The sequence below is a fragment of the Crocuta crocuta genome, unplaced genomic scaffold (assembly GCF_008692635.1).
Source record: "Crocuta crocuta isolate KB4526 unplaced genomic scaffold, BGI_CrCroc_1.0 scaffold330, whole genome shotgun sequence".
In the NCBI taxonomy this organism is placed as follows: Eukaryota; Metazoa; Chordata; class Mammalia; order Carnivora; family Hyaenidae; genus Crocuta; species Crocuta crocuta.
The window spans coordinates 4,002,186-4,016,811 of record NW_027530521.1 but is presented as its reverse complement, the minus strand read 5'-3'; the positions used below and the strand labels follow the sequence as shown (position 1 = coordinate 4,016,811).

At 41.5% G+C, this 14,626-nt stretch overlaps 1 protein-coding gene and 1 non-coding gene across 2 annotated transcripts in view; both read left to right on the top strand.

Moving 5' to 3' along the window:
• HSD17B12 (hydroxysteroid 17-beta dehydrogenase 12) overlaps nucleotides 1–14,626 on the top strand; it is a 162,679-nt gene that overhangs the window by 127,082 nt on the left and 20,971 nt on the right. The window contains exon 7 of the mRNA XM_077767467.1: nucleotides 11,378–11,412. Within this exon, the coding sequence (XP_077623593.1) occupies nucleotides 11,378–11,412 (35 nt within the window). The remainder of the gene's footprint in view (nucleotides 1–11,377; nucleotides 11,413–14,626) is intronic.
• LOC144234242 (U6 spliceosomal RNA) lies at nucleotides 6,212–6,317 on the top strand. Its single transcript, XR_013335903.1, has one exon. It is a non-coding gene; the product is annotated as a U6 spliceosomal RNA (small nuclear RNA).

Here is a 14,626-nt window from a genome sequence, read left to right as displayed (position 1 = left end):
TCTTTCAGTCTGTGACTCCCTCTCTCTCTGACCCTCCCCTGCTCACGCTGTCTCTCTCTCTCTCTCTCCTAAAAAAAATAAATAAATAAAATAAAACAGATCTTGCTCGCACTGTTTGTTTCTGATTTGAGATCACTTGCTCGAACATCTGCCACATTTGGAGTTGCCTTCCTTCTCTAGGCCTGATGGTTTTTTGATTCCTTCAATGACAGTTTTAGAACCTCAGGACACTCTTCACCCCTTTTGAGATGAACACCACCCAAACAACATTACCTAAACTACTTGCAGTCCTTACCTAAGGGTGGGAAGACCATTCCTTCTGATGCTACTGGGTCCTGAAGCTGCCACTGGCGTTGGTGAAGAAGGTGGGCAGTAGGTGGGAGCCCTGCCTATACCTCAATCCCTTTGGAAATTTCCAGGCGACCATTCTGACAAGTGGAAAAGACATTCTAACCTTCTTTATTTCTACCTCTTTTAGAGCAGAGAAGAAAGTGGGTGGGGTGTGACCCAGGGTCCAATTTATTAACAACCTCCACTTACAATGAAAACTTACATGCTAAGTTTTGTTTGTTTTATTTGGGGTTGGGGACAAGTCTTTAAAAAAATTTTTTTAATGTTTTTATTTATTTTTGAGAGAGAGAGACAGAGCATGAGCAGGGGAAGGGCAGAGAGAGAGGGAAACACAGAATCCGAAGCAGGATCCAGGCTCCAAGCTGTCAGCACAGAGCCTGGCACGGGGCTCAAACTCCTGAACTGCGAGATCATGACCTGAGCCCAAGTCAGACGCTTAACCAACTGAGCCACCCAGGTGCCCCAAAGCATGAGGGAGAAGTCTTAAGCAGAGCATCAGAATTTAGTTTTTCCTTCATTCAACCAAAGAGGGGGCTTGAAACCAAGTCTTATTAGGAGTGGCTGAAAGAATTAGAGATGTTTAGCATTGAGAAAGGAAGCCTGACATCACAAACACACACACATGCACAAACACACACACACACACACATCCCTAATCAATGTCATTCCACCTCCTTAGTATTTTGCAAATCAGCTCACTTCTTTTCATGCCCAGTGATTCCTTCCAAATTCCGAGCCCCTAACCTTTTCAGTGTAAACTACTAGACTAGCCTCACCAGCCTTTTGGAAACAACTTGTCTCCCTCTAGTCCAGGTTCCGCACCCCAAGCAGAGTGGTTTTTTTACATTAGGTCATATCACACCACTGTGAGATCCTTTGGTGATTTCTTTCCCTCAACTCCCGACACCTTCGTGTGACCTATAGGGAAGGACCTACTTGATGTGGCAGCTGCCCACCTCCCCAGTTCCACCTCAGCTCTGGCTCCCTCTGCTTCCCTGCGTTCAGGTCAGAGCACCTTCTGTCTCTTGCACCTCCTGTCCCCTCAGCCAGTTCCCTCCCCGTGGAAGCTCCCTTGTCTCCCATTTAACACCATTCCTCCTTCACTTCTCCACCACAGTGTTCCAGCCGTGGGGGCCGGTGGGGAGCCTTCGAGATTCGGCCAGGTCCCTCGGCCACACAGTTTCAGTGCGCATTGCACACCTTCCCTTCCCTCAGCAGCTCCTTTTCGGTGTAGTGCGCCTCTGCAAATCGTGAGCCCCCTGAGTGTGGCTACTGCGTTCTTTTTTCCTGTTGTTCCCTAGACCCGGGCCTCACCAGTGGCAGGTATGTGACAAATGCTTTTGAATAAGTAAGTAGGTGCATTAAAAAGTGAAGATCTTCTTTCTTTGGGAGTAAGCAACCCACTTACTGTATGTGACCCCAAAAGGCTGAACTTAGATCAACGATTGATATTTACACTGAAGCAAATCATGAGAACTTCTACCCTTTGGACCTGCCAGCAGTGAAATGGGCAAAAGGGAAGTCGAGTTCCCTTTCTGATTCTAGGCCAAAGGCTCAAACAGTAGTTTGGGCTGCACGTGCCCTACCAACATGTTTCGATTGGCGCAAGTTTCAAAATTGGGACAGTTCAGGGGCGCCTGGGTGACTCAGTTGGTTAAGCGGCTGACTTCGGCTCAGGTCATGATCTCACGGTTCGTGGGTTCAAGCCCTGCATCAGGCTCTGTGCTGACAGCTCAGAGCCTGGAGCCTGCTTCAGATTCTGTGTCTCCCTCTCTCTGTGCCCCTCTCCCACTCCTGCTCTGTCTCTCTCAAAATTAAATAAACATTAAAAATTGGGACATTTCACACCCACCTTTCTAGCTTCTCTTGGGGAAAACTCTGGAGATGAGGTGATGCAGACCTGAAGTGTGGCATGACAATGTAAGCGGGGAGGATGGAGTGGCCAGCAGGTGAGTGTGCTGAGTGATGGGGCCTGCCCTCTCCAGGTCCCCACAGTCCCCAGCTGGCCCTGCTGTATGACTCACTGTGCTCGTATATGTTGCCCAGGCCTTCCGGGCATTTGGGTTTGTTCTCCCCTGTGCAGGCAACCCCAGATATTCTGTCTACTCCTACTGCATACCTGCTTGATGGACTTGAAGGATTAGAATGATTTTAACTAAATCAGTCTCTTCCATCCCTATGATTATCTGAAATCAGAGCACTTGGGGTGTTTTGCATGCTTTTAAAAAGCTGTTTAAATTCATTCACTGTATGTGGCTCAGCCAGAAGGGTATGTATAATGCTTGACCGGCCCATGGTGTAGATACTAAATGTTTGGATGGATGAAAAGCTCCGTAGAAGCCTTGGTTTTCTTTTCCTTCTCTGGATTTGCCTTTGGCGTGTGACACGGTACCAGTAGAGGGAGCCCTTTGTTAATCTGGAAATGCTGGAGAAGAGGAATCTCTGTTCAGCCATCTAATTGTATTTAATTTAGGGATTATGTTAAGGATGTATTCCTCCACGCTGCCCCAAGAATTTCAGTGAACAACATTGGGAAATTAACAAATTGTAGGAAGGAAGAGAATTGGCCTCAGCTCTGACCCCCCCCGCCCCCACCCCCCCACACCTGGGGCTTTTCTACACGAAGACATTCCAAATTAGTATCTAGAGTCTTTTAATCCATTTTGAGAGCTGCTATCATTATGCTCCTAAAAATTTCCAAATAATTGAGTACATTTAGCCCTTAAGGTCTCCTAGTAACAGGCTGCTTCAAGCATAACTACAAAATAATGGGTTTGCCTAACTGCATGAGGACCACTCTTTGTATGAAAAACGAGTAGTTGTGTATTGCTTCTAAGGTTCCTTCCAGTTCAAAGCAGAGCTAGTTTATGGGAAAAATGCCTTATTTGGGGGTGAAAATGTAAAAATCTCCTTGAAGGGGTGCCTGGCTGGCTCAGTCAGTGGACTGTGTGACTCCTGACCTCGGGGTTGTGAATTTGAGCTCCATGTTAGGTGTAGAGATTACTTTAAAAAAATAAAATCTTTAAAAAAAAAAAATCTCTTTGAGAACCTTAGAAATTATTTTCTCCTGAAATCGTCGCTTTTTGAGAAGTCGGCTTATTTGGGGAAAATTTAAGTAATGGAAACTTAGCAAATCGTAATACACCAAACTTGGAAAAGCAGTGTGTATGTGTTTTTAAATTTTTTTTTTAGCATTTATAGATTATGGCTCTTGATTCTATTATTATCCATTGGCATGCACCCCTCAATTCTGGAAAGTTCTTTTCTTTTTCCTTAGTTCAGTTATTTTAACATGTATCAAAACAATTCAGTACGAAAGGAAAAACTGGGGTTGGATTTCAGGCTGAGGAATATGTGGTGGGGGCCAGAGAATGGCAAGGAGGGCTCTTACTTACCTTCCACAAAGACTGAAAACATTACTAAAGAGGAAACTCAAATAATACTTGGAGGTCTCAAAGCACTTGAAAATTTTTGCCTAATTAAGCTTTTCACCCCCTGCGCAGTAAATATTCTGTTAGCCATACAGGTGAGATTCTAAGAACTTCTAATGAAGCCGTATTCTCAGTATGACAGAGCTCAAATTACAGCTTCTAAAGGAGCGGTGTGCTGTGCCATTCCAGCGGGACTTCAGTGAGTCACCCTCTCATTTCTCCCAAACAGGCCTGCTGTAACACTATTGTTACTTTATGTGCTTCTTTTCACCATCAGGCTGTGATGTTTTAAATTACCGTTAATGATTCCAATGGAAAATTTGCGTAAGGCATTTGTATCTGCTTCCTTCTAACTTGCATGGGGTTCATGTTTCACCTGCTTGGATTCAGACCCTGTTTACTCCAAGCAGGTTTGTCTGGGTTAAGAAGGCAGGGCAGATGTGGACAGAGTGGTGATCCGTGGTGCCCGAATTATTTACAGGAATAGCCTGGATTCTTAGGACTTTGCCCGGATTCTAGGGTTAAGTTGTTACACTTTAAATTCTATTTATAGATAATGGTGGATACAAGTGATAGTGTTTGTTGTCTTATTTTACCAAGTTATCTTGAATTTTAATCATCCCTTTGGGTTTTTGGTTGTCATTTTGAGCATAATGCGGTAGTGTTTTCTTTGTACTGTTCTCTATAGAAACTGACTAAATGCCAGAGTTTACATGAGACAAAAATTATTTGATTGTAAAAATAAATCACTTGCTTGTAAGAGAATTTGCATAATTTGTATAATTTGCTTGCGTTTCAAGTTTTCATAATAAACGGAAACGCAGGGAAACCTAAATTGACTATTGCGTATAAAATAAAGTTCCTTCTATAAGCCCTTGATTACTGATGCCAGAGAAGTGAAAGAGAAGAAAAAATTATTCATGTTAATTTCTTTTAGAAATGGCATTAACTGTAGGGACTTTTCTAATTACAAAAGCAGTGCAAGTAATTGCCAAAAATTTGAGCACTATTTAAGAACACTAAGGTGGTCATATTTTAATGTAACATTTTCAGAGTCTTTTTTTTTAGGCCAGCCAATGCATTTTAAGTCTGGTATCTCAAATGATCAAATAATACTGATTTTGATGTTTTATGAGCTAAGTCTGCCTCTTATTTATTTCCTGCCCAGAATATACATAGCTGTGGTAGTAAGTACCAGTAAATATTTCAGTCTTGAAAATGAATCTGTGGTATGCCCAGAAAGAATCCTACATTGAGCTGGCACTGCTAAAGACTTTCATTCATCTTTGTGTATTTGTATGTTCTATGGCCAGCTTGCATACAAAGTGATGCAATATCTAATATAATATATATTGACCTTTCTCCCTTTGATTTTAGGCTTCTGGGTTTTGTTTTGTTTTTTTTTGTGGTGAGGATTAATGAAACTGTCACTAAGAATATATATAAATAGGAAATGGCTTGTTTTTTCTGCATAGAGTTGAAGCTCTCCTTGCTGTAGAGGTATTACTGCAGTGACTTTTTTCACTTTTTAGAACACAAATTAAATTTAAATTGTTTGCTATATACTTTTGGAAACAACTTCAACTCAGAAGAAAACAAGTCCAGAAATCACGTTTACTGCTACTTTTGTAATATTCTTAACCACTGGACTTACAAGTTACGGTAACCTTATTTAAGCAGTATCTTAAGAGGAACAAAAAAATTTCCTGGTACAGCAATTATCACCTGCAGATGGCCTAAAATTAGCATATTGAGTTAACTCCAGAAACAGCTTGTGAGCTGTGAAATGGAGTTCAGATAGATAGTAAGATTTCACGGAAATGCTTCGTATATGGTATAAATAACCAGATATCAAGATACCAGTTGATGCATACAAAGTAAAATGAAACTACTAATCGCTTAGTTAAAATATCCTATGTAAAACTTGATGTCAGAGAGAATATAATTTGATGTGAACATAGGAAGCTTCTCTGCTTATTGGTATTTGTTATCTGTGTACACAAATGCAAACAAAGAAGGCTTGAAGTTGAATTTATCATGACTTATAATCTGATTAGGAGAAAAGAGAATTTAAGTACAGATCGAGGCATTAATCAGTTTAATAAAGCATGCAGATTTCGAGTTAACTTTTCCCAAACTTTTCAAAGTTGTTATTATTTGACGGTCAAAAAGCTGGTCCATTGTGTGGCAAGGAGAAATAATTGAGAGCCAGGATTTAAAAGGAGAAGCCAATGAACAATGGAAAAGAATTTTTCTAAAAAGAATTGAACTTTCTCCTGAGAGGACTTGATGGGTTATTTGGTTGTTGAGTGTCCAGCAAGTATTTCTGGCCCTTTCATAGCTAGGTATCGAAAACACTGTTTCTTCCTTTGTGCTAAGTTACTTAAACTTGTTGAGTTTTAGTTCACATGTATAAAGAATACATTTTGGGGCTCGCTTCGGCAGCACAAATACTAAAATTGGAATGGTATGGAGAAGCTTAGCATGGCCCATATGCACAGTGACCCAGAAATGCATGCAGCATTCCATAATTTTGATGTTAACTTATTAAGGTAATCCTTCAGCAGTATCTACATATATCAAATTCTACGGCTTAAACTAATACAATGTTTTATGTCAGTTCTAGCTTAATAAAGCTGGGAGGGGGAGGAGATATTTTGAGTATGTCCAGACATCAAAGACCATCCAGAAAACATTTAATGTGTAGCTATTAATGTAGTTTTTTAAGTAAGACTCTATCTAATGGGTTTTATTTGTCTCCGATCATGGATGGATAATTTTTGCCATTCAGAAAGAAAACATTTAATGTATGACATGCACACAGTGTAAGGAAAAAAATAGCTCCCAATGCATGCATTTATATTTCTTCAATATCCCAGCCAAAGCGATATTTCTTATTGGATTATACTGAAGAGTATAGGTTTATGTCTTAGAAAAAAAATCTTCATTGAGCTATAAAACTCTGTACAACTACTTGTTAATAGTCATATGGTTCTGAGATCCCCGGTCAGAATAAAAGAATCCATCAGCAGATTTTGTAGATTTTGTATTTTCCTGATAGTTTCCAGGTTGGTCACTGCCCACAAATCTTATGCCTTCTTCTCTCCTTTTGTGTAGGAAGGCTAACCAGTTAGTGGCTACCCCTGTGAACTCCACTTAGCTACTCTTCAGTTAACAGGTCTCATTTCCTATTATATAAACGTGTGCACGTATACACACTCACACACACACGCACATGCATCCCTGCTCTTGGGTGGGAACGTGTTTATTATCAGTCTTACTTGTTCTGATTCTGGTGGTCTCAGGACTTAGAGGACTGAATGAGAGCTTCTCTCCACAGGGCGCTTGGGGACCACTTACATTAGCTAAGCATTATGGTCCCCTGATGAAATGTGCTAAATAAAAAATGTTTTCAGATGTTGCTAGGAACGCATATAATCTCTCCTTACTGTAAAATCCTCTACAACTGTTAATATGCCTGAAGAACATCTGTTTATACTAGCATGGGAAGCTCTCCGTGATGTGCTGTAATATGCAGATTGAATGACATATATAACAGGATGCACAGACTTTTTTTTATACAAAACACCATTCAACAAAAGGTGTTTTTAAAGGCATCAGTTCTGTAGCATAGATTGTAGTTCCTTACAGCTGTTTGCCTTTTTGTATTCTATTCCTTAGACCAGAATATTTTTTCTGCGTGATGAATTCCTATTTATTCTTTCAGAACTTAACTGAAATGTAATCTGTGCAGCTCGACCTGAAATCCCAGACATAACGAGTCTTGCTCCTAAGCATTAATGCCCTCTGTCCTCACACTCATAGCACATCTTGTAATGATTGGTTTATATGCGTATCTGTGCTCCTCCTGGCTAGTGCGCGCTCCTATCAGCCAGGCCAGGTTTGAGTATAGAACGTGGCTCGACTGAACAGGAAAATGTCTCTTTATTACGATATGCATGGAACATTTGGGGAGCTCTTTTTTCTCCTGGGTTTGATAAAGATACATCCAGGGTATTCTGTGATTCCATTTCTTTAACTCTTATCCATATGATTGTTAAGATTTTTTTTTTTAAGAGCCTTATTGAGGGATAATTTTATAAACCATACAGTTGGCCCACTTTAAGTGTACAGTTGAATGGTGAATTAATTCAGAGTTGTGCAGTTGTCACTAAATCCAATTTTAGAACAATTCCATTACCCCCAAGAGGATCCTGATGGATATATTTTTAAATACTGATGGAACTCTCCAGAAACTTGTGTAGTGGGCTGAATTTGGTGACCTCAAAATGGGTCACTGTGGCTCCATGCTTAAAGGAGGCCCCGATGCTTAGTGGTGCTGCAGCCTGAAAGAATAGTGCACGCTGGCCATAAGGGACACTGATCTCTCTTCAGAGGCTTGCTCTGTGACGAACTCTCATTTGAGAGTCAGAATATAATAACCTGTAATGGAGATACCTTCTTTATTTAATTTTACATATGGACTCTGCAGAGGGGAAGGAAGTTAATTTGACATCACACTTCTAGTTAAGCGGAAGGGCTGGGATTTGAACTTGACCCCGACTGCACCACACTTGGCCTAAACATTCAGTAGCTATATTTTGAGCAATTATTATGGGCTTCTGTAAAAAGGGAAATCTTAGGAAACATGTAAGCAAATTGGAAGAGTCATTTAATCTGAAAAGAGAGGAGGTGAGTATGGTATGGAAAAGATCAAGTCTGAAATCAGCATTTTCTTTGACTTGTTCCATCCAGTTTGGTTTGAGGACCAGTGGGCATATCCTCAGTTGGGTCAGCAAACCTAGAAAAGAGAAGAAACAGGATCATGTTGTAAAAATTATAAAGTAGCAGAGGCCATTTGGGCTCAGCATAATCTCTGAGTGAGTTTGCTTTGGGGATTGTTTCATGTTTTTATAAAAAATTTTTTAAAGATTTATTTAGTTATTTGAGAGAGAGAGTGTGTGAACAGGGGAGGGGGCAGAGAGAGAGGGAGACATAGACATAGACTCTGAAGCAGGCTCCGGGCTCTGAGCTGTCAGCATGGAGCCCGATGTGGGGCTCGAACCCATGAACCATGAGATCATGACCTGAGCCCAAGTAGGACACCTAACCGACTGAGCCACCCAGGCGCCCAAGGGGATCCTTTCATCTTTAAGTCTTAAAATGTTAACATTGCTTGGTCTGTATCAACATAAACGGTCAACTGGTCAACTTTATGAATTGGAATCGGGTTTGGCTGCTGTAACAGAGACGTAGTAGTGGCTTAAACAAGGTAGAAATTTATTTATTTTTTCTCTCAGATAGAAAGCTGGGTAGGTAATCAAGGCTTGGCATCGTAGTTCTCCAGGCATTAGGGTTCTGCCTCTTTATCTCCTTACTCTGCCACCTTTATCACACAGCTCTCGTTTTGAGGTTTAAGTGGGTTCTTTAGCTCCTCCTACCACATCAGCATTTCAGCCCTCAAGAGGAGGAATGTGTGAGGAGGGGGACATGTGTTTTTCTTTCCTTTAAGGGCATGACCAGGAAGTTACATGTGTTACTTCCAATCACATCTTGTTCTATAGGATGTAGTCATTGGGCACATACCATGTCCCCCCCCACCCCATTCTATCATGACAAGTTTAATATGAAAAACGTAGATTTGTATGTAAGAAGGAGGAAGATGTGGAATGCTTTAGACCAACTCTTTCTTAGCATTTCTTTTTTTTATCTGGGCCAGAAGATTCGGCCAAATCCAAAAACTTCTGTCAAAACGATTCCCCTAGGCTTTGAAGACACTTCTTTGTTTCGAAGTTGGCAGTGCGTCAGTCTATCTTTCATGATGCAGTGTCATTTTGAACTTGTTTTTCCTGGAAGAGTATATGCAGCGGGCTCCCGGCCTGACATCTGGGTTGGGAGTGCTGCCTAGCAGATTCTACCTTGGTAAAGCAGAATACATTTTCTGTCTTCAAAATATTTCTAGGAAAAAATTTATTTTCTCACCAAAGTACTGTTTTCATTAAGACATAGTAGTATTCACAATAAAAAGCTTAAAATTCCTAGGTTTGGCATGCATGCAAAGCATGTGACAAAGCACCGTTTGCTTCTTAGAAAATTGATGATATCTGGGTGGCTCAGTTGGTTAAGCATCCGACTTCAGCTCAGGTCATGATCTTGCAGTTCATGGGTTCGGACCCTGTGTCCGGCTCTATGCTGACAGCTAGCTCAGAGCCTGGAGCCTGCTTCCAATTCTGTGTGTCTGTCTGTCTGTCTGTCTCTCTCTCTCTCTCTCTCTCTCTCTCTGCCTCTCCCCCATTCATGCTCTGTTCCTCTCTCTCTCTCAAATAAACATTAAAAATTTTTTTAAAAAAATAAGCAGATGGTATCTGGGAATCAAGAATTCATGTTCTAACCTCAGTCTTAACTATGACGTGGCCTTGACCAAGCCAATGGGTGTCTTAACTTAGTTAGTAATATCTTTAAAAATTTTTAGTGTTTATTTATTTTTGAGAGACAGNCTTCCAATTCTGTGTGTCTGTCTGTCTGTCTGTCTGTCTCTCTCTCTCTCTCTCTCTCTCTGCCTCTCCCCCATTCATGCTCTGTTCCTCTCTCTCTCTCTCAAATAAACATTAAAAATTTTTTTAAAAAAATAAGCAGATGGTATCTGGGAATCAAGAATTCATGTTCTAACCTCAGTCTTAACTATGACGTGGCCTTGACCAAGCCAATGGATGTCTTAACTTAGTTAGTAATATCTTTAAAAATTTTTAGTGTTTTATTTATTTTTGAGAGACAAAGAGACTCTGAGAGAGCCAGAGTGTGAGGGAGGGAGGGCCAGAGAGAGAGGGAGACAGGATCTGATGCAGGCTCCAGGCTCTGAGCAGTCACCACAGAGCCCAACGTGGGGCTTGAACCTGTTAACCGTGAGATCTTCACCTGAGCTGAGTTGGACACTAACCAACTGAACCACCCGGGCACCACAAATAATATCTTAAAACACAGTTTAGAAGTAGCTTCTCTCTCATATTATATGTATTTAATCAACAATTATAACACCCTTTAAAAATGCAGGGTTTTTTGGTTTGTTTTTTAAGGGTGAGTTTTCCTCACAACTAGTTAGACCAACAAGGGGAATGAATGTGAGGATACACTTATCATTTGCCAACCTGTCACTGACAGCATTCTTCTAACGGCTCTTTTAATAGGAAAAGATCACTTGAGCTCTTAAGATTAGAAATCTTCAGTAATCTAGGTTGGCAGATTTTTCTCTCGATAAAGTATGTTATTTTCCAGGCGTGCATTTTGGGACAGCTAATTTCACCATAAGCCCTTAATTATTTGAAGATCTCTGTGCCAGTATTATTTTTCAGGCAGGACCCATTTTAGCCAAGTTTACTGAAAGTGTTCCCAGTGTTCTCTCCAGTAATTTCATCTGATTCCTCTTTATGCACTCTTGACACAGCCAGATTATATAGAGTGTATAAAATAAAGTGCTGTCTGTCGGGTGGGGCGTGGCTTCGTGATTCCCTTCTGTTTGGGGTGGGTGGCTTCTCCTCACTCTTCATCTGTTGCCTGCATCCTCAGCCATTACGAAGGTTTTGTTTTCTCTTTTGCAGATGACACGATTGGTGCTGCCTGGCATGGTGGAAAGGTGAGTCACAGGCTCACACACAAACACCAGAGAGACAGAGCTCATGATTATTTATAGGGAGAATCCTTTGCAAAATTCATTAAAGTGACTAATGAACCTATCCCCCATGTCTTAGCAACAGAGTAACGTGCTGGGCGAGTCACACGGTGGAGCATGAGTCATCCGGTGGTGGAGGCCTTTTCCACTCGATTCCCTTTTTATTTCCCTCTCCAGGGTTGTGGTGGTTCCTTTAGATCAGGATTAAAAAGTCTGCCTGAGTCACCATCACTAACTCAATTGCCTGCTATTCTGAGGGGGTGGATAGAGTTCCTGGGGTATTCCTGGGGATGCCTTCTTAAAGCTATATGCTCTCAGAACTAAACTCAGATGAGTTTCACAAAGCAAGATCCCATCTCCTGGTTTTTTAGTTCTAATGGGTGAATGGATATGTGGGGAACTTAGTCATGTTATAACATGGTTATGAGAGGTGAGATCTGCCCTTAGAACAGAAGGCCACACCTTGGAGCCCCATCTGGGTTCCAGTTTGAGTGAGGTTCCACTAGGATATGTGAGGTGTCTTCATTTTCATTGAGAAATGTGTTGTAGAGTTCTTCTTGAAATAGCAGGAAGTGTAAAATTGTAATTAAACTCTGGTTTTCCCTTGGAAAAGCCTGAATGATGTCTCGGCTTTCAAAGAAAACCCGTTGAAAAGATCTGGGCTTGCATCTTGAGCGAGCTTGATCATTTGCTAAATTTAGGGCTTCACAGTCATCCTTCCTCTGCAAAAGAGCTTTGAGTTTGGAAGAGGTCCAAAGGAATCACAGCTTCAAGAAGGGCAGGCCCAAAGACCCTACTTCTGTGAGGAAACCTCTCTGACCAGCTGCAGGCAGGGCTTACAGCTACTGTTTATTGAGCACCTATCGTATGCCCAGTGTTGTACCACAGACTTGATATGTTAACTCATTTAACTTTGATAACCTCCCACGTTGTATGAAGGAAGAAACAAGGTTAGGAATCCATGTTGCTTGGGATCTACAGGGACTGGTTGAGAAACTGCATCTTAGCCGTTTTTGTTTGTAACTCCATTTTGTCTCAGACTTGTAACATATATTTTTTAATCTTTATTGATTTATTTCGAGAGGGAGGGGAGAGAGGATCCCAAGCAGGCTCTGCGCTGTCAGCTCAGAGACTGATGTGGGGCTTGGTCTCACAAACCATGAGATCATGACCTGAACCGAAACCAAGAGCTGGATGCTTGACCTACTGTACCACCCAATTGCCCCTGAAGTTTGGTATATTTTAATTCCTTAAAACCTTAGACTGCCTTGTGTTGGTTGACAGTGGCTGTGTGCCCCTGATGGTCAGAAACGGAAGTGACAGACAGTAGTCAAACCAGACAAAACCCCAGGAGATGGCAGAGAATTGGGCTCGACAGAGTAGTACTGAGGAGAGATGAAATTTCTGCCGTTATCTTAATGCAGTTTTGACATCTACAAGCACGTTGACATTAGTTCAGGATAATAAGTCCATGCATTACCAATGAAATACTTAGAAATCACAGTAGCGTTATGAAAGGAATTTTTAAGGAATTAAGTACTTTGGTAGAATCCGTATCAATAGAGATAATGGGGCACCTGGGTGGCTCAGTCACTTATGCGTCCAACTTCAGCTCAGGTCACGATCTCACAGTCCATGAGTTCGAGCCCTCCATCGGGCCCTCTATTGTAGGCACAGAGCCCGCTTTGGATTCTTTGTCCCCTCGCTTTGCCCCTCCTCCCCATCTCTCTCTCTCCCTCAAAAATAAACATTAAAAAAAGAAAGATAATGGTTGTGAATTAATTTTGGAGGTCATAATGGATTTAAATAGTCATGGAATTGTAGTACTCTAAATTAATTGAAACCAGTCACCCTTATTTGATAGATAGAAAGTGAGTCCCAAAGAGATTGAGTGCTATGAAGCTTCATAATTAGTAATGGATACAGACAGAGGGTGCTAGAAACTTCACACCTATCTTTATAGACCTAGGCGGCCATGACCACATTTAGAGCTGACACATTAGATAAAAATAATGCAAAAAAGAGGGTCCATTCCTTCAGCAGGCACTCACGGAGTCAAGTTTATCATGGAGTGTACAGAAGATGAACTGGATCTTTGTGTTTAGGGAGTCAAGTGGATTTTAAACTAAGATTGAGAAATGGTCTGATGGAAAGCCATCAGACCATCATAAGCTATGGACTGACCCTGACACCACAAGGGTGAGTGTGGCACTTGCTAAGAACTAGTAAGAAATGTAAGTGGACTTTATGAATCAGTAGTTTTGGTTAGGAGAGGGAACAGCTACGTCCCCTTGACCTAAAGGAGTTACTAGTTGTATTAATTAAGGCAGACTATAAGAGACCACCTCTCTCTTACACAGCCGCTGTGGGTCAGGGCTTGGGGCTGTGCTCCACACAGGCATTCAGGGATGATCTCAGGCTCCTTCCACGCAGGGCTGCTCTTCCCTTGGGTCTTGCAGCTCTCGCCTGCACTTTCTGCAAGCAGCCAGCAGACGAAGGAAGAGAGAATAAGGGTGATTTTATGGGAAGTTTCACAGGCCAGGCCTGGAAGTAGTGTACATCCCTTCTGCCAACATTCCGTTGCCCAGAACTCAGTCACCAGCTACAGCTAACTGCAGAGGAGGCCAGAAATGTTGTTAGTTGTGTGCCCAAGAGGGAGAGAAAAAACTCGAGGGTAACCGATCATCTGAAAGCCTTCTTACTTACACTTATAAGTGACTTTATTATACCCTGCCCTTTACACAGTCCTCAAATGGCGTATTTCCTATGGTTGTTTCCATAGGATTCTTATTTCCATTGAGTAACAGCAGAGTCCTTTATAAAGATCCTTTATTGTTGTTGTTTTCCCCTTTCACTGATTCTACCTCTGATGTATGAGATTTTTCCAAACCCTCTAGAACTATAGCCTAGGGCCAACTATCACTAAACAAGTATCTATAATTAGACTAAGGTATTATTACCATAGAAGTAGAAAGTGAATAATTACATTAGAGAGGAAGCTTGCTCTTTCCACTTCTCTGGAATTATAAACATTGTGTATAGCTGGAGCCAGGAGGTGGTTGCCATAACAACCATGGAAAAGCTAAAAATAGCCCCTTTCATACTGTATTGCTTCAGGTGGAATTATGACATGTTATGGTGTTTTAGGGCAGGCAGTGCTCTTTCATGTGGTAAATGT